Genomic DNA, 24,808 nt, shown 5'->3' with positions numbered 1-24,808 from the left:
ATTAGTTGTCTTGTGTTGCTACTGTGAGTTTTGTGTTTTGCAAGAAAGCGTGGAGTGGGAGCGAGCAAGCAAGTGATATCTTGTTGCACGCATTCAATACGCTACACGAGGTGCGAGCGCAGAAGACACTTTTACTTTTCTTTTAAAATTAAGAATTTAATTCAATTTTTAGGTTTATAATAAAATCATTTTGAACCCTCTGCGTAGGGTAAACATTTGATGTAATAGTTAAAGTAGTTTTATTTTTCTCGTACTTTTCTATTTTGACAATAAAGCATAGTTTAATTGCTTGTTTGAATACAAAGTATTCTCCGTTCTCCGAGTTCGACCCGGTCTCTACCATTTGTGAGAACTGGTTTTATATTTGGTGTATGGTTTTCACATTGCTTTTTATATAAAAATATTTTCAAAAATATTTCATAAAACAAAAAGAAGACATCACTCAGCTATGCCACATGCGCCCTGGATCGAGTGGCCAACCGTCGAGTTTAGTTTTTTTCAATTAACATTTAGGCTTTTGATTTTATTTTTCAAGTGAGATGAATCATGAATGTTTATTTTTGTTTTTTTTTTTACTTTTAATTAACATGAAACATGATTCCATATGATTCATAATTAAGTTAAGATTAATTGAAATAATTAACATTAGGATTGTTATAGTTCTATGATTTCTTTCTTTTAATTATCATATAATATGAAATTATTTTTAGGACTTAGGATTTTGGTTATTTATTTATATTTTTTTAATAGCATAAATATCCAATTAGGTTTTAGGGATTTTTGTGTTTTTTTTAATTATCATTTAGTTTTTTTATTTTGGTTTTTTAATGTGATGAATATTTAATTATATATTTATTTATTTTTAATCAACATTAAACATAATTTCACATGCTTGATTTTGGAGGTTTAGTTTCTTTGTTTCAATTATCCTATATATACAAATAATGTTTGTTAGGGTTGAGATTTTTTAGTTACTTTTTTTAATTAACATAAATATTTAATTAGATTTTAAGGCTTTTTCAAATAGCATTTAGTTAATTAGTTTTTTTTGTTGTTTGTTAAGATTAAGGTTTTTTAGTTAGTTTATTTAGATTGAGATTTTCTAGTTAGTTTTTTTAAATAGCATGAATATTTAGTTAGATTTTTATTTATTTTTAAATAAGATAAATATTTAATTAGGTATTTTTTGTTTTTTATTTAACATTCAACATGATACTTCATGCTTGATTTTGGTTAGAATTTTAGATCCTTTTTTTGTTCAATTAGCCTATATATGAATGGTGTTAGGATTACAAGTTTTGATTTGGTTTTTTATAAAATAGCATAAATATTTAGTTATAGTTTAAGGGTTTTTTATATATATTTTTCAGTTAACATTAGGCATGAATCCATGAGTGATCAATAATGAATGCTTGATTTTAGTTAAAATATTATGGGTTTTGTTTTTTTGACAATTAGCATAAATGCAAACATTGTCAATTAGTATAAATGCAACAACCAATAATGAATGTTTAATCAATATGTTTTCAATGTTGTCATTGGCTTGATATTTTATACTTTGGACTTCATTTATCAAAAGGCTCTGTTAAACTAAATCAAAGAGACTCATCATTGTGAGTACATTTATAAAGTTCATTATTTTCACTTTATATATCTTGAATATTTGAACTGATTCAATTTCTTATTCATTTGTTAAATACTTGTTGCAAATCATTAATATATGATCTTTTTAGGAGTAATTTGAAACATTTTAATTGCTTAGTGATTTGATTAGATAAATAATCAAGCATGTTTTATTTAATTATATTATTATATAAATACAAATTAATGTTATTTTATTAAAAAGTGAGTGTGTACATGATAAATGATTATTATTTTATTCTTCTTTTTTCTTATTTGATTTCTTAATTTATAGGGATGGATAAATTTGTTATATGAAAGCCCGCTTCTCATCAATCTTCTTCAAATAAAAAAGAAATAAGATGTGATAAAGGAAAATTATGTGAGAAACGAAGTCAAAAAAATTAATCTAGCATAATTGTCTGTAGATCCTGGGCTTCGTATTCCTATTTTTTATTATCATCCCAATAAACAAGATAATATCCATAGAGAGTATCTTCAAAGAGGTTTGTGTCAACCACGTAATCACATTTTTTTGCAAAAGAAGTTTGATAATAAATTATGACTGTTTAACAAGGCTTGGTTTGATTAGTACAAAGCTTGGTTAGACTACAACAAATCTAAAGATTCAGCATTTTACTTGTATTGTTCTCTTCAAGTCAAATTGTGTTGGTCAAGGAAGTGGAGAGTCGTTTATTTATCAAGGATTTGATCATTAAAAATACAAGAAGAAACTTGATGGGCATGTTGGAGGTCTTGATAGTTGTCATAAATAATGCATGGATGAAGTGTGAAAACCCAATGAAGCAAGCACAATATATTCAGACAACATAATCAAGAAATGAGAGATAATAAATGAGATTCTCTTTTGAAAAAAAAATGTGTTTTGTGACAAACATAAGACCTCACGGACGATCAAGATGTAGGATTGAAAATATCATAGTGTTGCATTGTTATCATATTAAATTATTTTATAGGGTTATTGATATGCAGCTGCAAGAGTTGAACAACTGTTTTAAAGAAGCAAATACATAGATACTTCTTTCCGTGGCATATTTAAGTTCAAAAATTTTATTTTTTATATTTCACAAAAAAAAAATTGATAAGTCTTACTAAATTTTATCCTAGAGACTTTTCTATGTCAGATTTATTGAAGATTGACAATCAACTACAAACATACATCATTGATATGCAACACAATATAGGGTTTTCAAATTAAAAATGCTTGATAGAGATTGCAGAAATAATGATAATGATTAAAAAGCATAATGTGTTTCCTCTGGATTAGCTACTTATCATGTTAGCTTTGACTCTAGTGATCACAAAAGTATTCAAAGGGCATTTTCAGCTATGAATATTATCAAGACTCAATTGTGTAACCGAATTTGAGATGAATGAATGAATGATGTTTTAGTTACCTCCGACGAGAACATATTTGACACTATTAGCAACAACTCAATTATAAAAGGTATGTTTTAGAACATTACTATTTGATTTTTTTTAATATGTTGTATAGTTTACTAGTATTTATTTTTCCTTTTCATTGTGTATTTATACCAAACCTAGGTTAAATTCCTGACTCTGCCACAGTTTCCACTGCTTGGTTGTTTACTGGCCTCCATCCTCTTGCGTGGATAGTCATGATATATTTAGTCAGTCTGTGTTTCTTGTGTGATCCCTTCAAGCATGAACCTTTATAACTCATGATCTTATATGGTATCTTCATGCTTTTATCTATCTCACAACGACATGCGGATACGAGAATAGTTGATTAAGGATGCAAACGATCTGGATCAGCTAAATACATAGAAAAGTCAGATCCAGGTCGGGTTGGAACAGCCAAATATCATAAAAGTGGCATACTGGATCCGGACCGGTTGCATCCCTACACTTGAAGCACGTTTAATTTGAAAGTTCAAGAAGTGTTTGAAAAATATGGCACAAGCACACACGATTTTTTTTATTTTTAAACAATAAATATTTGATATTTTAATATTAAAATTATTTTTTTATTGAAATAATATTAAATTATTAAAATAATAACAGTACGTGTCAATATCCGTGTCCCTGTGTCTGTGCATGTCTGATCGTGTTACTAGGAACACTGTGAAAATGGTGTGTCCTTGTGACATAACCTTCTACATGAAAATAGGTAATATAACATGTACAAGAACTATGGTTGGAGCTCAACATAAAGAAAGGCCATTTTTAACGAATCGTATTAGTAATATCAAAGCATGAGAGAAGCGAAACTCTTCGCGTATCGATGCTATGCTCTTTGACTCTTTGAGGCCCATTAGCTTCAGGTAAGCTATGATTCTCTTGCTTGAGTTCCACCCTGTATCCACAAAGCATTGCCATTTCGCAATGTCGCTGGGTCCATTAGCTTCATGGCATGTTAGGTTACTCGTTTAGTTGTTTGGGAGTCTTTTTTTACGCCAGAAAGCTGGGGTTAGGCAGACCCCTACTAGTTATACAACTATACCATTGGGATTCGAACTTGGAACGTCCCAACACAAGGTGGCGTGGACTAACTGCTCCTGCCAGACAAGGAGAGCCCCCGTTGGTTGTTATTTGGGAGTCTTGCATTGAGATGGGAAAACCATTTCCATGTGGTGAGAATATGGTTTTTGCCAAAATGTGGTATTGAAGATAGGGTTGCCAAAACACCATGGGGGCGTTGAGGCTGCCAACTCCATTCCCAATTCAGTGTTTTGGCAACACCACTGCTTCCAAATAGTAGAGAACATAAGAGCACCAGAGGAAACCACGACCTCGATTCAAGGCTCCCAAAAAGGCTAAATCTTTTTATTTGTCGTGAAATAGAAACACACACACCACCTTTGAATTGGGCAATAAAAAAACAACCAAACGTAGCGTAGAGCAAAATTGGGATTTGCAACAAACTCGAAGAGGGATTTATTAGTTACTGTTCTGATATTCCTAAGGCCTTTTTCAAGTTTCATTCATGTAATTCATACTCTAAATAAGCTGGATTCCTTCTAGCACCATGTCAATGCCTATCTTCCATGAGATCAGATAGTCTTGAGCAAGTTTATCACATGACCATTTTTAATCTCTGTAACTGCTGTTTTTGGAAAGGGCCCACAGTACCAGCTCCATGTGTTGCACAATGCTTGGATGCCTGGTTTTCATGGTGCCACCAACACTGGCATGGTCATGACAACAGCTCCAGATTCCTTTAAGGGTGTGTCGAATGACAGGTCGCGCTAGCCTCCCATAAATTACTATTTTGAGAAAATATCAGCAAACAAAAATCTTGGTTTTCAGAAAAAAAAGGCATATATACAAACTTAAAAATATGCAAAATATATTCACATATGAAAAATTATAAATACATCAAAAATAAAAACCGTTTCCAGATGAAAATTCTCCAACATTTGTTATGATTCTGTGGACCCATGATCTCCAAGAAATCAACTGATCGTTATATCCCTAACACCATTGAAAAGCTTGTGGTTGTTCTCGTTATCAGAAATTAATTGAACTCTGGCACCATCTTTAGCTTTCCTACAGTTAATCAACCAAGTTGAAACATGGGCCTGTCAAGAGTTAACTTGTTATCAGGGTATCCAAAGCACAGATCCAGCCAATTTGCACCACTCAATCAGAACAAAACCCACAACAATGGTTCTTGATTTTCCCATCCGATGCCCCTCAGAGCAGTTGTACCAAGGCGGTTATCAGCTTCCAACCCAGCAGGAAAGTCAGCAGCAGGAAATAATGAAACCATGTGGATACCTACTAAGTCATTGATAGCATTTCCAACTTCAGACAATCAAACCACCAACTCCCCATGTGAAAGCTTTTCACTACTCCCAACGAGACCTTAACACAAAAGACAGGGAAGCTAAACACACCAAGATTATCATAAGAAGCTATCGTGTCCAAGAAAGATATCTGCCACTGTTTCCTACTGCATAAATATCCAAGTCGATTTAGAGCCAAGGTACCAGCACATAAGCATTTTTTTATGAAAATTCTCGGTAATGGAGATCCTCAATCTGTTTTCCTTTATGAATCACTGTTCTAGTGATCAAGCATCTCCAGCTTGCACCAGGGTTCACGGTAAACAAATTTTCAATATACAGCAGCCGACAGATGCTTTGTTACATACACAAATCCTTAAAGGAGAGAGAGAGAGAGAGAGGTACGCTTCTGAACTGAAACAAATAGACAAGCAAGCACATATGAGCAGCTCACAAGAAGGTGCTTAGTCATATGAGATGAGTTTTACAAATGTACTGCTGTTCAGAACCACTGAAAAAATTAACCCAGTGTGGGCCACAAAAAGCCCAATTTTCAAACAGTTTGATATCCTAAAACTACAGAAAAATATTTATTGAACTTCACTCGATCAACATCACTGCTTTAAAAAAAATGAGGACAGAACTTTGTTGTCCTATCTTACCAAATGCAAATTATGGCTTAAGAGATAAGGCCAATCCAAACTTAGGCTGTTTGTCCAGGGACTTTGTGTTGAACTCACCCGAAAGGGTCAGCACTGACTTGGGCTTCAATTCATGCTGCAGAAGTGCGCCAAACTTTCCATGGCTGTTCAACCGAGCCTTCATCACAGTCAGCTGATCAATCGCATGTGATCCACCAACTGTGAATGTGTTCTCATTGGTAGACAATCTTCTTGACATCTCAGCAACAGCTGAAGTCCTTTGCGAATGATCAACACTTTGAACATAGGCTGCCTTGAGTGTGTCACCTTTATCTGCCCTGGAGAAGTTCTCATGTTTTATTAGATTTATATTGCAATTAAGAAATGATAAATCTTAGGATTTTATAGTGTAAATTTTCCATCATCAAAGTTCATGATGATATGGACTTACAGAATTAATGAGGCACTAGAATCTGGCTTTGTAACACTAATACCAGCATTGCACTTTGTGAAACTACCAGTGGTTGTATCAAAGCCTGCCTCAGTACCAAAGGCAAAAGTTTTGGTGCCAATTGTTGCTGAAAGATCAATAGCAGGAGACGAGTTCAAACCAACAGTTGTACTCAAAGCCGCATGGTCATGGAAGTATTGTACTTCCAGCTGAAAGAGCAAAAAAATTAAGATGAAAAGAGCTGCTTGTAATATTCTTCTTCCATCCCATTGCAGATTTGAGAGAGAGAAGAAGAAGAAGAAGAAGAAGAAGAACGGAATCAAGTTCACCTTGCCAGAATTATAATCAGGCAGCTTGATGCTAGCTATGGTCTTTGTCGAAGGCAGAATTTCTGAAACGGTGATTGTTGTAAAAATCTAGCAAACAAAAAAAAATAATGAAAATAATGAGTAACCAAAATCAAGGATACATAAAAAATAGCAGGCGAAATTCATACATTGGATTCTGTGTCAACTTTGATATCAATAGTGGCATTCTTGTATTTGTATACTCCAGCAACCTCACCAGAAGAGAGTCCGCCCTTTTTAATTGCAGTCGATGTGAGGCCCTGGCAGTATTCAACCATTATCAGATGATTCTTCAACAAAAACTATTTAACAGATACGTAACTGTAGTTGTACAAAATATCTAAGTATGGGAAATATACAAAAACATTGGTAATAGCAGATTGAGATGTTTTTTTATAGAAATGTTGATTTCTTCTTTTCTTTGTTTTTCTTTTGTTAATTCCCTTGAATAACTTTGTAACTTCTATCCTTACCAAATGAAAGATCACATTCACTTCATTCAACTTTAGATCCTTTCTTCGGAGGTTTTGAAAGAGCAGATGACCTTCCATGGATTCAATCACATAATAGTGGATAAGGTTGCAAACAGATCAGATTCGAATAATGCTTGCAAAAGAGACATCTTAGATTATATGCTTCAGCTAGCTGTGTTATGAAGGTACAAAGAGGAAACATGTACCATATCCAATGTTACATTGGCACTTCACTTAGCATGTGTAACCATGTCGACACAACACAACACTTGGACACACAAGGACAGTGCCAGACACAGTCAACATTATATCTTCAATTTTATATATTTCCTTTTACTATGATCTCCATTACTTAGTTTGCATTTACTTGTCTTCTTTTTCTTTTAAAATTTTTCATTAATTACATCATATTTCAATTTTAACTTAGTTTTATTATTTCATGTTTTTAATCATAGTAATTCAGGATTGATGTTCAAGAGTTCGCACTTGATATGATATTCATGTTTTTCTTTAGGTTAAAAATTACACTGGCACACACAGATATGTGTGTGTCTGTATTAGTGTCACTGATATTTTGAAAATATCACTTTAATATCGGCTATTTCAAGGTAGCTGATATTAAAGGTAATATCTCACAATATTTTCAAAATATCGCAATATTATCGTGATAATATCATGATATTTTTGGGGGAAAAACTTTCTTTTATATTTTAAGTTTTCATTTCCTATTTTTTGGTTCTTTTATATTTTTAAAACCTTTTAAAACTTGTTTCTTTAAATTTTCTGGATGAAAAAATAAGGCAAAACTTATTTTCTTATTTTTTGGTTATTATTTATGTTCTTTTCAATTTTTTAAACTCACAAGATTTTTCAACTTTTGAAAATCTCAATGAGAAATTCCCTTGCTGAGATAATACCTTAAACGCTATAGGTGATTATGGTCTGTAATTCAAGGTTGCCAGATTAGGAAGCAAGACGTGATGCATTTTAAAATGAATAGGAAGTGGGAAGCGAGGAATAAAAAAAAAACAATATAAGAATTGATATGGAATAAAAATGGAACGCAAATAAAAACTAAAATAAAAGTGACTTCTTAAATTTCATGATTGTTTAGTGTAAGAATTAAATTTTTAGTAAAACCTAAAAATAATCATTGCCAATTTTGAGAAAGCGCATGGAAGTTAGTGAGAAGCGTGAGGAAACACATAAAAAACATGAAAAGTAGAGTGAGAACATATAAGAAGAATAGATGAAGTGTGTGGAAAGCATAGGAGAAGCGTGAGAGAATCGAGATTCTCATAAAGTTTCGGAAGAGAGGAGTATCATGCTTTCGAAGCGAGTTTTTGGGAAGCGGGATTCCCAAAGCTTCTGGTAACTCTGGTCTGTATATCCTTATGTCCAATTTTTTTATAATTGTCATATCGTACTAAGTGTATCTGCATTTTGTCTTGTTTCCACATCCATATCCATGTGACGTGGACTATATGATACATGCACTCTCCATAGATCCTTAATGAAAAGGGATTATCTTCCGTATTTACTCTCTTGAAGAATATGCACTCATTATGCAGTAAAAAAGGTTTTTACTAGTATTAAACCCTCACAAATTGATGCAGCGCATCTGGGCAAGCCTGAGTCTGGTTACCCGAACCCAGCTCACGCCAAGCATGAGAAGTCCGAAACTCAATTTTTGAGTAGATTAGATTTCTTTTACGCATTTGCAATTTTTATTTTTATTAGGTTAGTTTTGTTGGCCCTTAGAATCTATTTAGGACAACGGCGGGTGTTGCAGGTTTATTTGGGCAGTTTGATCTAACCCTAGGTGGGTCTGGATTGGATCCAGTTGACCCAGCTAGGAGCACTCATGTGCCTCCCACCCGTTGGACCCAAGACCCCCATTGGGTGTCTTGAGCGACTTGATGAAAGCCAAAACAAGCCTCTCTCTCTCCAACGTTTCTTCCCTTTTCTTTTGGCTGTTCGAAAAGAAAAGAGGAGACGGGTGGGGCTGGCTCCCTTGGGTTGTGGTGTGAAGACCAAGGAGCCTCCCAACATCTCTCTCCCTCTCTCTCTCTCTTCCCTCTTCCTTTGTTGTTAAAAAAAGGGCAGACAGTGAGGGAGCCCAGGTTGTTGCTGTTGAAGAAAAAAATCTCCACTGAACTCGCGAGCATGGTGAAGGAGGCACTCCTTTCGATTCACCTCCTTGGCAGCTGCTCGAAGATGCGAGAGCTCCCGTCAGGAAGACAGCCGGACATCGACCATCCTTGGTCCTTTCGCATGCTGTGTTCATGTACTGTGAAGCGGTTGCCCTCAGCTAGCGTGTGAACGCTGAAGCTGTCGCCTCCTCCCCCATCGGCCAGACCCCCCTCCTTACTTGAACCCCCTTTAACGGTTCTCTCTTTCCATCATCTTCCCTAACCACCGTTTTTCTTTTTTCTGTTTCTGTTTTGGCTGCGTAGGTATTTTGCATTTTGATCTGCGTTGGAGTGTGTTTGTTTCAGATTTGGATGTTGTTTGTTTGATCTTCATGACAGCACCTAATGAACTTGTTCTCTGAAAAAAATCAGAATCTGCACACCAAGTGTTTGTCAAAATTCCTCAACCAAGAATTTCGCTTAATTTGTGACTCATTTATAGGTGTTGAATCTGATTTCATTGTGTTGGACCCTTATTTGAGTTTAATCAGATTTTCATGCTGAATCTGATTTTGTTTCGTTGGAAATTCATATTTATTTGTATTGAATCTGATCTTTGTTAAGTTGAATTTTGATTTGGGGTTATTCGTATTAGATTTGATTATATATGTTGAATGATCGATTCGTTGTTTAAAATTGAATCTATACATACTATCACAAATTTTTCATGTTGAAAAATTCAAGAAAAAACCGTCAAAATTTTGTTTTTGAGGCGCTCACCAAGTGTTCAGTGAAACACTTCAATGAGCGTGAATGGGTTAGAATAAGTTAATTTTTTGCTGCATGTTTAGGATAGTTTTTAAAAATATTTGTATGTGTTAGATTTTCGTTTTGGTTCATTTGGATACCTGAATCGGCTTCCCAAAATTCAGTCGTAGTTAGTTTCTTTAGGCTTTGGCTTGAAGCGTGTGAGTATTTGTGCGCGTTAGTGTCCGATTTCATTCTCGTTCCCCGTGTTCCTCATAGGCGTCGCCATCAAGTGGTATCAGAGCGCAGCCTATTGAATTTCTTAATTCAGTACGGTCCCTATCGTTACGATGCCTCGAAGAAGGTATGGCCTAGACATGAGTCCGGAGTTTCCTGAGACTGTTCGGGATCTATGTCAACAAAACTATGACCTTCATTGATCGATCAACATCTTGGCATTGAGGATAGAGTCTCATGTTTTGCATAGGCAATTCAAAAATCTAACGTGGTGTATTGTTGCGCTAGAAGGATACGATATGGAAGTAGAGGACCAGATTGATGTCCATGAGGAAGAAGAGGTTGATGCCTCTACGGTTTTCACAAAGGAACAGCATGAGAAGCCTCTCTGTGAGATCCTCGGTGATCCGTCCTTTAACGAGGTCAAAGATAGTGAGGAAGGAGAAGGTTCACACAATGCTGAACCTCTCATGGGTAATGTCATGGTTGGTGGTGGTATGGGACACCAGGCATCGGAGTGCCGGTCAAAGTCGTGTGGATGAGGTTCACGTGGACCCATTACAGAAAATTGAGGGTGAACCAATTTATGATGAAAAGGTTGAGGAGGATTCAGTAGAGGAAACACTCTACGCAGATCAGGGTGAAGCTTTGATCACCCACCGCATTTGTTTGGCAGGGCAGGAGTCCGGAGATCATTGGTTGAGAACCAACATATTTCAGTCTGCTTGCACTATAAGCTTAGTTGTCAAAGGCAGGTGCCTAGGGGCAGCCCCACCGCCTGGGCGACCAGGTCTGGGTGGTGGGGCCCTATATTGCTGCCTAGGCTTTTTTTAAAGCCTAATTCTTTTTTTATTTTTTTTGAAGACATATCATTTGTTTTCTTCTTCGAGGAGGAGAAGAAGAAGAAGAAAGAGAAGACAATATACATGTTTCTTATTATGCTTTTTATGTTTTTTTATTTTTTATTTTAGGTACCGCCTAGGCCCCGTCTAGGCCTTTTAGGGACTCACCGCCTAGGCTCCGCCTAGCGCCTATGACATCTAAGACTATAGGTGAAAAAGTATGTTGATTTACCATTGAGTCTAGGTGTTGTGAGAATGTGATATCTATCGAAGTCGTTTATAAGTTAAATTTAGAAACCCACAAACACCCTAGGCACTATCAAATGTTTTGGTTATAAAAGAATGTCGATGTTAGGGTTACCAATGTCCAGTGAAACTTTTTGTGGCCAATACATATGTTGATCAGGTTTGGTGTGAGGTGCTCCCTATGGATGCTAGTCACCTCATTTTGGGTAGGCCTTGGCCATACAATCGGTCGGTTATGCCTAATGGCCAATCCATTACGTACTCCTTCATGTTCGAAGGTAGGAAGCTCAACCTTGCACCATCTCGAGACCTACCTACTCATACTCCAGCTCCTAAGTCAAATCCACTAGAACCATCTAGTGCACTTCTGGCTAGGCCTAAAATGGAAGAACCTTTATCTGAAGCATTTGTATGCTATCTTTGTTTGGTTTCTGATCAACTGTTTCATTTACAAGTTGTATTTGTTGTTTTTGTTGCACCAAAAAACTATTTGTTCCTAGTTAATGACATTTTATGCCTAGGTTATGTAGTTTAAAACATGGTTGCCAGTTGAGGAAGCGGGAGCGGGAAGCGATACGGGAAGCGGGAGCGGGAAGCGAGGCACTTTCAAAATTTTAGGAAGCGGGGAAGCGTGGGACCACTTAGGACCGATTCGGGAAGTGTCTCGGAAGCGACCTAGGAAGCGTCTCGGAAGCGAGGGGGAAGCGAAAAAAATAAAAATAAAAAATACAAAAAAATTGAAAAAAACAGGGGAAGCGAGGGGGAAGAGTGATGGGAAGCGCGCTTCCCATTAAAGGGAAGTGTGTCCCCCATTAAAGGGAAACGCGTCCCCCATTAAAGGGAAACGCGCTTCCCAAAAAAGGGGGACGCTTCCCCCCACGCTTCGGAAGCGCGACGTTTCGCGCTTCCCCTTTTAGCTAGGCGCTTCCGGTAACCCTGGTTTAAAATAAGAGTATTTATGTAGATCCAATGAAAGTAGAGTCCCCCCAAGATTCACCGACTCCCACATTTCCTATATTTGTTCTTAGTTTTTACTTTTTATAATTTAGTTTTTTTTAGTTGTAGCTTTATTTCTCATTTCATTAATGTAGGAATATCCCTTGCTAATTGCATTGTCCAGTTGATCCTAAGAATTAGCAAGTCTTTTGAATTGTTAACTTTTAGGTTGTATTTTTATTTCTTCCAATGCAATTCTTTGTTCTGAATTAGGTCTTGAATTATCATGTGAAAATCATTTCTTTTATTTGATATATTAGTTGATAAGCTTATTTCGCTACTTGTTGATGGCTTAAACTTTTCTAAAAGGTTTTAGTCTTTTCCTAACAATTGTTATTTTGTTCCCCTTGCACTTATTAATGAGAATGCTTACCGATTAAATCTCCCTTCTTGATATCATAATGCTGATGTATTTTATGTCAAATTTATTTTTAGGTACCAAGGAGATTTAACAAGGTACAGGCTCTGAGAACGAAGCCTTTTGACCATAGGGAAACTGATGTGCATCTCAGCAAGCCCAAGTCCAGTCACCCCGAACCTAGCTTACTCCAAGCGTGAGGAATCCGAAACTCAATTTTTTAGTAGATTAGATTTATTTTACGCATTTGCAATTTTTATTTTTATTAGGTTATTTCTATAGGACGTTAGGATCTATTTAGGTCAACGGGTGTTGCAAGTTTATTTTGGTAGTTTTATAATTTTTTGGCTAAAAAACCAGCCAAGCTGGATCCAACCCTGGGCAGGTTTGGACCCGGCTGACCACGGGTTGGATCAAGCTAACCCAACTGGGGGCACTCATGTGCCCCCCACCCGTTGGACCCAAGACCCCCTATTGGGTGTGTTGGGCGACTCAATGAATGCCAAAAATGACTCTCTCTCTCTCTCTCTCTCTCTCTCTCTCTCTCTCTCTCTCTCTCTCTCTCTCTCTCTCTCTCTCTCTCTCTCCCCAGCGTTTCTTCCTCCCCCTTTTTTTTTGGCTGTTCGAAAAGAAAAGAGACGGGTGGGGTTGGCTCCCTTGGGCGGTGGTGTGAAGACCAAGGAACCTCCCAACGTCTCTCTCTCTCTCTCTCTCTCTCTCTCTCTCTCTCTCTCTCTCTCTCTCTCTCTCTCTCTCTAACGTTTCTTCCTCCCCCCTTTTTTTTTGGCTGTTCGAAAAAGAAAAGAGACGGGTGGGGGTGTGAAGACCAAGGAGCCTCCCAACGTCTCTCTCTCTCTCTCTCTCTCTCTCTCTCTCTCTCTCTCTCTCTTCCTTTGCTGTTAAAAAAAAGGGCAGACCGTGAGGGAGCGCAGGTTGTTGCTGTTGAAGAAAAAAAATCCCCATTGAACTCGTGAGCGTGGTGAAGGAGGCACCCCTTTCGATTCACCTCCTTGGCAGCTGCTCGAAGACGGGAGAGCTCCCATCAGGAAGACGGCCGAACGTCGACCATCCTTTGTCCTTTCGTGTGCTGTGAAGCGGTTGACGTCGGCCAGCGTGTGAATGCCGCAGCTGTCGCCTCCTCCCCCATCGGCCGGACCCCCTCTTTACTTGAATCACCTTTAACGGTTCTCTCTTTCCATCCTCTTCCCTAACCAGCATTTTTTTTTCTGTTTCTGTTTTGGCTGTGCAGGTGTTTTGATGTGCGTTGGAGTGTCTTTGTTCCAGATTTGGATGTTGTTTGTTTGATTTTCTGTTAAAGAAAGGTGTACATATGATTGATCTTCATGACAGCATCTAATGAACTTGTTCTCTGAAAAAATTCAGAATCTGCACACCAAGTGTTTGTTGAAATTCCTCAACCAGGAGTTTCGAACAAAATTTGTGACTCGTTTATGTGTGTTGAATCTGATTTCATTGTGTTGGAACCTGATTTGAGTTTAATTAGATTTTCATGCTGAAGCTGATTTTGTTTTGTTGGATTCTGATTTAAGTTGTTTCAGATTTATTTGTATTGAATCTGATCTTTGTTAAGTTGAAATTTGATTTGGGGTTATTCGTATTAGATTTGGTTATATATGTTGAATGATCGATTCTATATTTGAAATTGAATCTATACATACTATCACAAATTTTTCATGTTGAAAAATTCAAGAAAAATGTTTTTGAGGTGCTCACCAAGTGTTGGGTGAAATTCAAGAAAAATGTTTTTGAGGTGCTCACCAAGTGTTGGGTGAAATTCCTCAATGAGCGTGAATGGGTTAGAATAAGTTGAATTTTTTGCTGCATGTTTAGATTCTCGTTTCGGTTCATTTGGGTACCTGAATCGGCTTCCCAAAATTCAGTCATAGTTAGTTTCTTTAGGCTTTGCTTGACGCGTGTGAGTATTTGTGCGCATTAGTGTCCAATTTCATTCTCGTTCCCCATGTCCATCGTAGGCATCACCATCACAAATCCCATGGCATTCACCAAATCTATGTCATTCTCTGGAATTTTTATTTTTCTGCAAAATCTCAAGAAAAGAACTTTAACAGAAAAAGTAAAAAAGTTACCACTCATTACTAATTTAAGCATTGCAACTTCATTAGAATTATCTTTCAACGTTATGGTGATAATATTGGGATACTTTCAAGATGAAAATAACTTACCATTATTTTGATATCAAGGCTGGGATTCTTGCAGTTGGAAAATCTAAGCAAAATATTAGGATATTTTTGAAATATGAGATATTTTGATAGAGGAGCATAATACATCAGATCAGCTATATTGCACATAATACTTATTAGAACTTATATCCTTGAAATTAGCAGTTGGTAGTTGGTGCTTCATTTACAATTTTATATAATGTGGCTGATTAATTATCTAACATTTTTACTATTTGTCAATTGATACATATTTGTTCAAGCTCAGTTTATTTTATAATTAGGCCTACTTGATGATATTGTAGTCTTGTTGTTTATATTTTTTTGTGAACAAAATTAAAACACAGAATTTACTGTTAACTAGAAACAGATCAATTTGACTAAGCAGAATCATGAATTACATACACTTCTTTTATTAACTTGAAAGACAAACCATGAAACTTAGTCATATTCTTATCAAAAAAAGGAAAAATTATGGAACTTACAAATTTATAAAGGTCGAGAACAAGGTGACAGAAATTAACAAAGGCAAATAATAAATACAATTATCATGTGAATTTTAAAGAGGTCAAAGACTTATAAAGAAAAAATTGCTATTTCTAGGCAGCACCAAAGAAAAAATCTATCATGGTGTCATCAATGTATTTTTTTTAAAGGAGAATACCTTTAGAATTGAGCATTTAAGATTGAGAATCCTAAACCTACCTGTCTTTTCATCTCAAATCTAAGAAATACCACCATTTTGCTATGGTCAACTGGCTAGCAGCAACAATTAAAATTAGTCATTACCCCCTAAAACTACCTCTAACTAGGGGCGATGAACAGTTTGGGTGCGGGACTGATGTGGCCTCTACTGAATCTGACTAATCAGATATTGGCTAATCAGAGTAGGAGTCAAAGGAGAAAGGCTAATACTGAATCTGACTATTTACATGCAATTGGATTCGAATATCTGTTAGAAAACTCCCTACTGAATCTGAACCAAAATTCAGTTACAAAACTCCATACCGAATCTGAATCCAATTATGAAACAGTTTCCCTTTATCAAATTTGACTAATCGCAGCTGGATCCAGGTCAGATGTCAGATAAAATTTGGCCCATTGACATCCCTACCTCTAACTTGTTCCTCAAGCTAACTATGGTTGAGGATGAAACCTAGCTTGTATAAATTACCTGAAATACACCCAACATGTCAAAAAATTGCATAAACCTCTCCAACTGTCCAACTTCATCAGATGTCTCCTCATCCATAAGAAACCTTCTGTTTCATGTACAAGACTAACAAAAAAATTGGGCCTCAGACAGTTTTATGATAAATTTTAGGGATATCAGCAATTCAGATTTGGTCGGATATCCAACCAAATCCAAATCCATTTAGTTGAATTTGACAAAGCAAACAACACCCCATTAATAATCAGATTACAAATACGAACCCAACGGATTCCAAGTGACATGACATGAAAAAAGGTAAACTGGATTAGCTATTTAAGTTAGTCAGAAAAGGATTCAATGTTAGCTATTTTTCATGTGAAACTGAGCTCGACTATCAATCTGATTAGGCAATACCCCAATAGATTGGATTCTGTAAAGATGACCTGCTTACGTCCTTAACGAACTTGCCTCTTGAAACTACATACGGATATAGAAGGGTTTTAGGTCGAGTTATTTCTCTGGGATGGGTTCTCATGGGTTTGGGTATGAGATGGGTTGGGTCCATAACTGTTCATACAAGATTAGGTTCGGATTGGTATCATATGAAACAAATTTAGTTCAACCTCGATCCAAAAGTTCCATAAACAACTAAAATTAGAAATTTTGATGTTCATATATAAGGATAGGTGGCAAACCATGTTTAACTGGGATTGGTTAAAATTGGGTTCGGTAGAATCAGTTTTGGGCATGAATTCATTTGGTTATATAAATGGGTGAGATATGAAATAGGTTTAAGGGGGTCCTGGTTTTGGATCAATATAGGTTCTTTTTATTGAAAGAAAATAGAATTTCTATTGAAAGCTGGCTATGAGAAATCACCATCAATTAAGGAGATAGAGTTACAAGGCATAGTTATGGTGCCCATTCTAGGAGAACTGATCCATGTACGATTAGTGTTAAGCCATTTCTAAGTGGTGCAAGCAAGAACAACCCTCTGAATTCAATGATTTGTGAGTGAGATATTAGAAAGAATAAATTGGTAATGATGCTAATAGATGACTTTGGATATTCACATCTAAAAAGCAAAGAGTGTGATGCAACCATCTAGAAATGAAATCTAACCCTTATTATCCAAGGCTAATCCAGTTAACGTACCAAACTGTGCTCAAGAAATTCAGAATTCTTCTCAACTAGATGAACTCTGCCATGATAAGATTTCCTTAAAAAGTCTCTGCAACAAATTGGAACTTGAAACCCCACTATCCTATGAGTGTTTCCCTTACCCTCCACTACTATCATTATTGGAACATTTGTGTAACAACCAACACAAAAGGGCCTGATAAGATCTGTCAGATTGACATTTGACCCCTTTCTCTTCTATGTTATGTAGCTAAAAGCAGCGACTATGGGCCGACTGGGTGCCTAGTTGCCCTCGGCACAGGTAAAACACCTAGTCTGAGTGATTCCGTGGTGGGAACTTAACAGGGCACCAGTCTTGCCGACTAGGGAGCCTAGTCGGAGATAAGCTGCCCCCACCTAGTCGCAAGGGTAGTTTACTCATTTTGAAATTCTTTTAAAAAAAAGGTATTAAAGGGAAGTTTAAAAAACCTTACCCCCTTTGCTGTCTCTCTCTCCTCCTCCACCTCCTCTTCTTCTTATCTTTCGACTGTGTGAGAGAACATATTATATATATAGAGAGAGAGAGAGAAAGGGAATGGTCCTACTCCTACCCCTTTTTCCATTAGGTCCCATTAGGACACTCTAAAAATCATACCTTCAATACTTTTTGCTCGATCTGAACCATTAGATGTGTTTATCATTGCTTATTTACTAAAAAATAAGCTTTCTTTCAAATTGATTTGATGTAAAAAAATGTAAATATTTTATCATCATATTTTAGTAAAATATCAACCATTGATTTTTTTTACATCTTTAAAATACACATCTGAGCATAAAAAAACGTAATCAAATAAATGCACCCTATTGAGTAAACAATGATAAACACATCTAAGGGTATAGATCAAGCAATAAATAACTGAAAGAACAATTTTCAGAAGGTCCTAACCAGTGTTGTGAAAAGCGTTGAGGCGTAGCGAGGCGCTCCACCAAAAACTGAGGCGAGGCGTAAGCCTCGAGGCGTAAAGCGTAAGCCTCAATTTTTTTTTTGAAAACTTTAAAAAAATATATAAAAATACAAATAAATAAAGAAATGCTTTATTGATGAAATAACAACCAATAAGAAATAGAAAATCTCAAATAAGTACTAAAAAATATGAGATTAACATATAAAAGTAACTAAAAAACTGAAAAATATATGAAATTAACCAACAAAAGTTAAAATATACTAAGAAACTGATTACATGACTGAAATAACTGGAAAATATATGAGATTAACCTACAAAAGTTAAAATATATGAGATTATTCTAAAAAATATGAGATTAACATATAAAAGTAACTAAAAAAATGGTTACATAACTGGAAAATATACGAGATTAAGCAAAAAAAGATAGAATATACTAAGAAACCGATTACATAACTGGAAAATATATGAGATTAACCTACAAAAGTTAAAATATATGAGATTATTCTAAAAAATATGAGATTAACATATAAAAGTAACTAAAAACTGATTACATAACTGAAATATATGAGATTAACCCCAAAAAGTTAAAATATACTAAGAAACTGATTACATAACTGAAATAACTGGAAAATATATGAGATTAACCTACAAAAGTTAAAATATATGAGATTATTCTAAAAAATGTGAGATTAACATATAAAAGTAACTAAAAACTGATTACATAACTGGAAAATATATGAAATTAACCAACAAAAGTTAAAATATACTAAGAAACTGATTACATAACTGAAAAAACTGAAAAATATATGAGATTAACCTACAAAAGTTAAAATACATGAGATTATTCTAAAAAACATGAGATTAACATATAAAAGTAACTAAAAACTGATTACATAACTGGCAAATATATGAGATTAACCAACAAAAGTTAAAATATACTAAGAAACTGTTTACATAACTGGAAAATATATGAGATTAACCTACAAAAGTTAAAATATATGATATTATTCTAAAAAATATGAGATTAACATATAAAAGTAACTAAAAAACTGATTACATAGCTGAAAAATATATGAGATTAACCAACAAAAGTTAAAATATATTAAGAAACTAATTACATGACTGAAATAACTGAAAAATATACGAGATTAACCAACAAAAGTTAAAATATAGTAATATATTAAGAAATTTATTACATAACTGAAATAACTGGAAAATACATGAGATTAACCTACAAAAACTTTGCTGATTATGTCTCAGAAATCTTGTTGGAAAGTAAAAAAAAAATGCGCCTCAGGCTTGCGCCTTGAGACACATAGGGCCGCGCCTCAAGGCGAGGTGCGCCTCAAGGCTCGTTTTTTATAACTATGGTCCTAACGAAAAAAGGGATAGGACCATCCCCCTTCTCATATATATGTATATATATATATAATGAGTAATGGGTAGGTGCTAAATGAAATATGCTAAATGAGTTTTTCAGGGTTTTTTCTTTTATTTTTAAATTCTGACCGTACAGATGTGATCTATGTACTTGATTTTATAAGGATCAGCTCTTGAAGTGTTCAATTTGACACATGGGTGGGTTTTTATAAGGTTCAAAAAATCAATGGTTCAAAATATTTATAAATTTTTGAGGTTCCAAATATCATTTTTTTCATCGAAAACACATGATCCAGGTATGGATTCCTCATAAATCGACCATGCCCAACACATTTATGGGGTCAGAACTGCAAAAAAAAACACCAGAAGAGCAGAAAAACCCATTTAGCAAGTATCATTTAGCACCTACCCATTACTCTCTCTCTCTCTCTCTCTCTCTCTCTCTCTCTCTCTCTCTCTCTCTCTCTCTCTCTCTCTCTCTCTCTATCTATCTATCTATCTATCTATCTATCTATCTATCTATCTATATATATATATATGGTAGCTGCCTACCACTTTTCTAGCCTACTGCCTGCCTACCAAGATTTTGAAGGTTTTTGTCAGGTTTTCTTTAAATCTGACCATACAGATGTGCTCTACATGCTTGATTTTATAGGAGTCAACTCTTGGATCCTCTGATTCTGATATGCATATAGGTTTTTTTATAAGATTTAAAAATCAACGATCTAAGATTTACATAAATACTGAAGGCCTAAAAAATAATATTTTTTATCAAAAAAACATGATCCAAGTGCCATTTCCTAGTAAATCGACCATGCTGAACACATTTGTAGGGTCAGATTCGATAAAAAAAACACTCGCAGTAGACTGGTGGTAGGCTAGAAAAACAGTAGGCAGCTACCACTTTTCCTATACATAGAATGCTTCCGTGAAAGCATGTTCAGTTTTATTTAATCATGTTATCGATTTGTAAATCTTGTATTTGTTATTTTCTTAATTGGGGTACTGACTAGTGAGACTAGTCCTGCCTAGTCTCAGACTAGTCCTTTTTAGGGATCTATTGACTACCACTTTTGACTACATAGCTTCTATGTTTACTTGCATAAACCCTCTAATCTCACATTTAAGTTTACATTGTCTCTATATTACTATTATGCAGGAAATTCACTAAAATCAGTTCAAACTTCTTTTTCTACTGCTTCATGACCAAATAGTCCAAGCCACAACACATTTTTGACATACGCAATACACATCCTCTCAAAGATGGCTACTAGACCATCTAACGACAATCAACATCACAACAAAACAACTGAGCGTGCGAACCAGACAAGTGGACTAATGTTTCACTGCATCTACAATTGACATATCAAAACAAACCAGAAAACTAAAATCCACTCATATGATCCAAATGTTTCACTGTATCCAGAAATCACTGATCAAATCAAACCAGACAACTATTAAGTTTCACTCATACGATCCAATCATTCTCTCTACAAATCCAGGCTACAAAGAGAAAGGAATAAAGGAAAAGGACCCAACATCCCACCACCACAAACTCAACACGAGTTTCCATCATTGCAAATTTCTAGTTCGATTTGAGATCGAATCAATATCACATACGAAGCCACCAATTTATCCCACATAAAAAGTAATAATAACAATACCAATAAGAACAAGAAATAACAGTGTTACTTCTTCCGCAATGCACATGCATAAAAAAGCAAAAACAAAGGGGAAAACCGTCCACTAAAATCGGCATTTCATTGTTCACAAAAATAGAAAGAAAGAAGATCGATCAAAACGGAAAGAAGAAAGAAAAAAGGAAAAAGAAAAGATGGATCCTGAGTGACGGAGGATGCATACCAGACCGACGTCAGTGTGAGTGGAGATGGTGAACTTCTGGTCGTAGATGTAGTCCTTCGTCAGCAGATCTGAAACAACAAAAAGAAAAAGACGGAACCATAAAAATCAGAAGCCGCAAAGAGGACCAAAGAACGAGAAGGGAAAAGAAGGAAGGAAAAACGCTCACCCTTCGCTCTCTTCCCGATATCGGAGAAGAGTCCGGGCCCTTTGCTCATCTTCTCAGATGAACAAAAAACAAGAAGAATAAGATGATGATGATGAGATGTTAGAGATTTTGGGGTTCCCTGGAGGGTCCCGAAATCCCCAACAATGGAGAGAGAGAGAGAGAGAGAGAGAGAGAGAGAGAGAGTTTTGTTTGTGAGCTTCGTTCCTATTTGCATTTGGTAAGGAAGACGCTTAGCGGTTTAGGTTGGGGGTGTCAACGGCTCGGGTTTACCACGACCCGTCCCGAACCAAACCCTACAGGGTCCCGGTACGGTGATAAATAAGAAGGCTCAATTAAGACCCGAGGACCCGAAGGTTCAATTAATACATGGACTGGGGGTATAGTTTGTGAAATTTTATACCAGACCAGGACCTGACCCGAGTTCCGATTAAGACCCGTAAATTTTCAATGTAAAAATGATAAAAAATATGGTTTTACCGGGTATGCCCCAGGTCTGGTTCATTTGGTTCTTATCGTGTTTGGGTATGATTTCTCATATGGTGGGTCTGATTAGACCCAGGTTTGGACCCGATACTAGGGGTGGCAAAATCTGACCCGACCCGCCAACCCGCTTCTTAGTCGGGTTAGGGTTTGGCTTAAACGGGTTCGTGTTGTAAACGGGTCGACCCGCCTAACCCGTTTATTAAACGGGTCGTGTTCGTGTTAGGGGTATGCCAATTCCGCCAACCCGTTTGACCCATTTAATAAACGGGTTAGGCGGATGGGTCAACCCATTTACACGAACCCGTCAACCCGCAACGCGTTTATATATACATTACTTATCTAACCCTAACTTCTAACTTTACACTTTAGTCACCCACCTAACTCCTTCCTACCCAGCCGCAGCCGAGAGCCCGAGACCTCTCCTCTCCAGTGGTGGTGTGCGCCTGTGCGGTTATCGTGTCTATGTTATTGGGTCGACCCGTTTAATAAACGGGTCGTCGTGTCGTGTCGACCTGACCCGTTTATTGAGCGGGTTAACCATGTCGTGTCGGGTTATCCGTTTAATAAATGGGTTGTGTTCGTGTTTGCCACATTCGACCCGTTTAATAAACGGATCGTGTTCGTGTTGAGGTATTCTGACCCGCCAACCCGACCCGACCCGATTGTCACCCCTACCCGATACCTAGGGGTTGATCTCTAAGGAATTAAAAAAGATATAGATTTGTGTTGCATCTTGCTCTCGATCTTCCAAGAGTCTTGACCGACAACTGTCAAAGGCATTCTCAAGTGGTTTAAATATCGATAGTTTGTCAGCCATAATAACTTGTTCTTCATCATCATTACGAGGTGGGCAAGTGCAGTGTGTTGGAATGTGAGGCTCAAAGTACATAGATGAGAAATTTAAAATATCTTCTAAAGTGTATGCCTCATAAACCGAACCCTACACTCTTGCTTTATTTTGAACCTTTTTTTTGAGCTCAAACACGTATCTGTCAACAATATACATCTCGTAATACAATAAATTCTCAATAGCATTATAGAAAAAAATATAAATAAAAATATACCTTTCAAATGGGTACATCCACCGATATTGCACAAGACCATCAACCGTAAGTTCATATGGCAAGTATATCATCACATATTCAATAACGTCGAAAAATGCTTGCAAAAATATCTTCTCTAGTTGACAAATAATAGTGACGATAGAATCATCAAAATTCTTTACCTTAGTTACTACAACTTTCGATGCACGCAATATTCTAAAAAATCGACTCAACTCGGATAATACCCCCTATATAGGTTTGTCTAACATATCATGAAATGCTAGGAGAATCAACTGTTGCATGATGTCATGACAATCATGGCTCTTCAACCCATATAATTGCCCCTCATCTATCTTCATAATCCGAGCAATGTTAGAGATATATCTATATGAAAATCTCAATTGTTTCAACCATTGACATACCTGCTTTACTTGATCTGGTCCAAGCACGTACCTTGCCTTTGGTTTCAGTACTTTGTCATTGTAAACTTGGAGTTCTAATTCTGGTCTTTTACATATTACTTTTAAATCCATACGAGCCTTCGGATTATCCTTTATTTTCTCTTTGACATTCATTAATGTATTGAAAATATTATCAAACACATTTTTCTCAATATGCATCACATCCAAATTATGTCATATCAATAAGGTTGGCCAATATGGTAGTTCCCAAAATATAGATTTCTTTGTCCAATTGTGATCCTTCTCAAATCCAAGGAAAGGCGTCGCACTGCGGGCATCTGTCAGTCCATATGGAAAGTATCATAATTATCTTAAAATCACTATGTCAGACAAACGTGTAGGTGAACCTCCTATTTCAATTATACCTGCTCAGAACACATTCCTTTGTCATCAGAACGGATGGTCGCTGGGTAGAAATCGATGATGATAATCAAACCAATACAACTTCTTTCCATGCTTCAATCTAAAAGATTTTGTATCCTCTATGCAGTATGGACATGCCAACCTCTCATGTGTGCTCCAACCAGATAACATACCGTATGTAAGGAAGTCACTAATTGTCCATAGAACAATAACCTTCATAATGAAGTTTTGTTTTTTATGAGCATCGTACGTGAGAACACTATCATCCCACAATATTTTTAGTTCATCAATCAATGACCTCAAATATACATCAAGATTTTGGTCGAGAGACGTCGAACCAGAGATCAATAGAGACAATAAAAGATTTTGACGCTTCATACACAAGCTTAGAGGAAGGTTGTATGGGGTGACAAATATCGGCCAACACGAGTATGAGGTTGATCTACCCCCAAATAGATTAAATTCATCTATACATAAATTGAGCCTAACATTTCTCACTTCCATTGCGAAGGTCTGATGAGTACGATCAAAATGCTTTCAATCTTCTGTGTCAATAGGATGCATGATTTTGTCTTCATCATATCGAACTTTATTTGCATGTCATCTCATGTGTTTAGCTGTCCTCGAAGACATATACAATCGTTGCAATGTAGGGGTGAGAGGGAAGTAACAGAGTGACTTGTATGACACTTCTTTTGACCTCGTGCTAGCATTGCCCCTTGTCTTTGGCTTGAACCGAGGATGCCCACAAGAC

At 36.2% G+C, this 24,808-nt stretch overlaps 1 protein-coding gene across 1 annotated transcript; it reads right to left on the bottom strand.

The window, feature by feature from the left end:
- Positions 1 to 5,803: 5,803 nt before the first annotated feature.
- On the bottom strand, positions 5,804 to 21,890 carry LOC149842240 (mitochondrial outer membrane protein porin 5-like). Its single transcript, XM_089999022.1, has 6 exons — positions 21,705 to 21,890; positions 21,539 to 21,606; positions 6,979 to 7,089; positions 6,812 to 6,898; positions 6,483 to 6,691; positions 5,804 to 6,369 (listed from the first exon to the last, which is right to left on the bottom strand). The coding sequence occupies exons 1-6, from the start codon at positions 21,751 to 21,753 to the stop codon at positions 6,063 to 6,065; spliced, it is 831 nt and encodes a 276-aa protein (XP_089855148.1). The 5' UTR covers positions 21,754 to 21,890; the 3' UTR covers positions 5,804 to 6,062.
- Positions 21,891 to 24,808: the final 2,918 nt, after the last annotated feature.

Source organism: Nuphar pumila, chromosome 3 (assembly GCF_984573655.1).
Source record: "Nuphar pumila chromosome 3, dmNupPumi1.hap1.1, whole genome shotgun sequence".
Classification (NCBI taxonomy): Eukaryota; Viridiplantae; Streptophyta; class Magnoliopsida; order Nymphaeales; family Nymphaeaceae; genus Nuphar; species Nuphar pumila.
Note: the sequence above shows the minus strand (reverse complement) of the source record. Positions and strands in the feature narration are given on the sequence as shown.

What these genes read in the sequence shown, in the direction of transcription:
- LOC149842240 (XM_089999022.1), bottom strand. Translation starts at nt 21,753, where the DNA reads ATGAGCAAAGGGCCCGGACTCTTCTCCGATATCGGGAAGAGAGCGAAG. An exon ending in CTGATTATAATTCTGGCAAG is followed by an intron (nt 6,692 to 6,811) that starts GTGAACTTGATT and finishes TTGCTCTTTCAG; the next exon opens with CTGGAAGTACAATACTTCCA. An exon ending in TCTAGTGCCTCATTAATTCT is followed by an intron (nt 6,370 to 6,482) that starts GTAAGTCCATAT and finishes GAACTTCTCCAG; the next exon opens with GGCAGATAAAGGTGACACAC.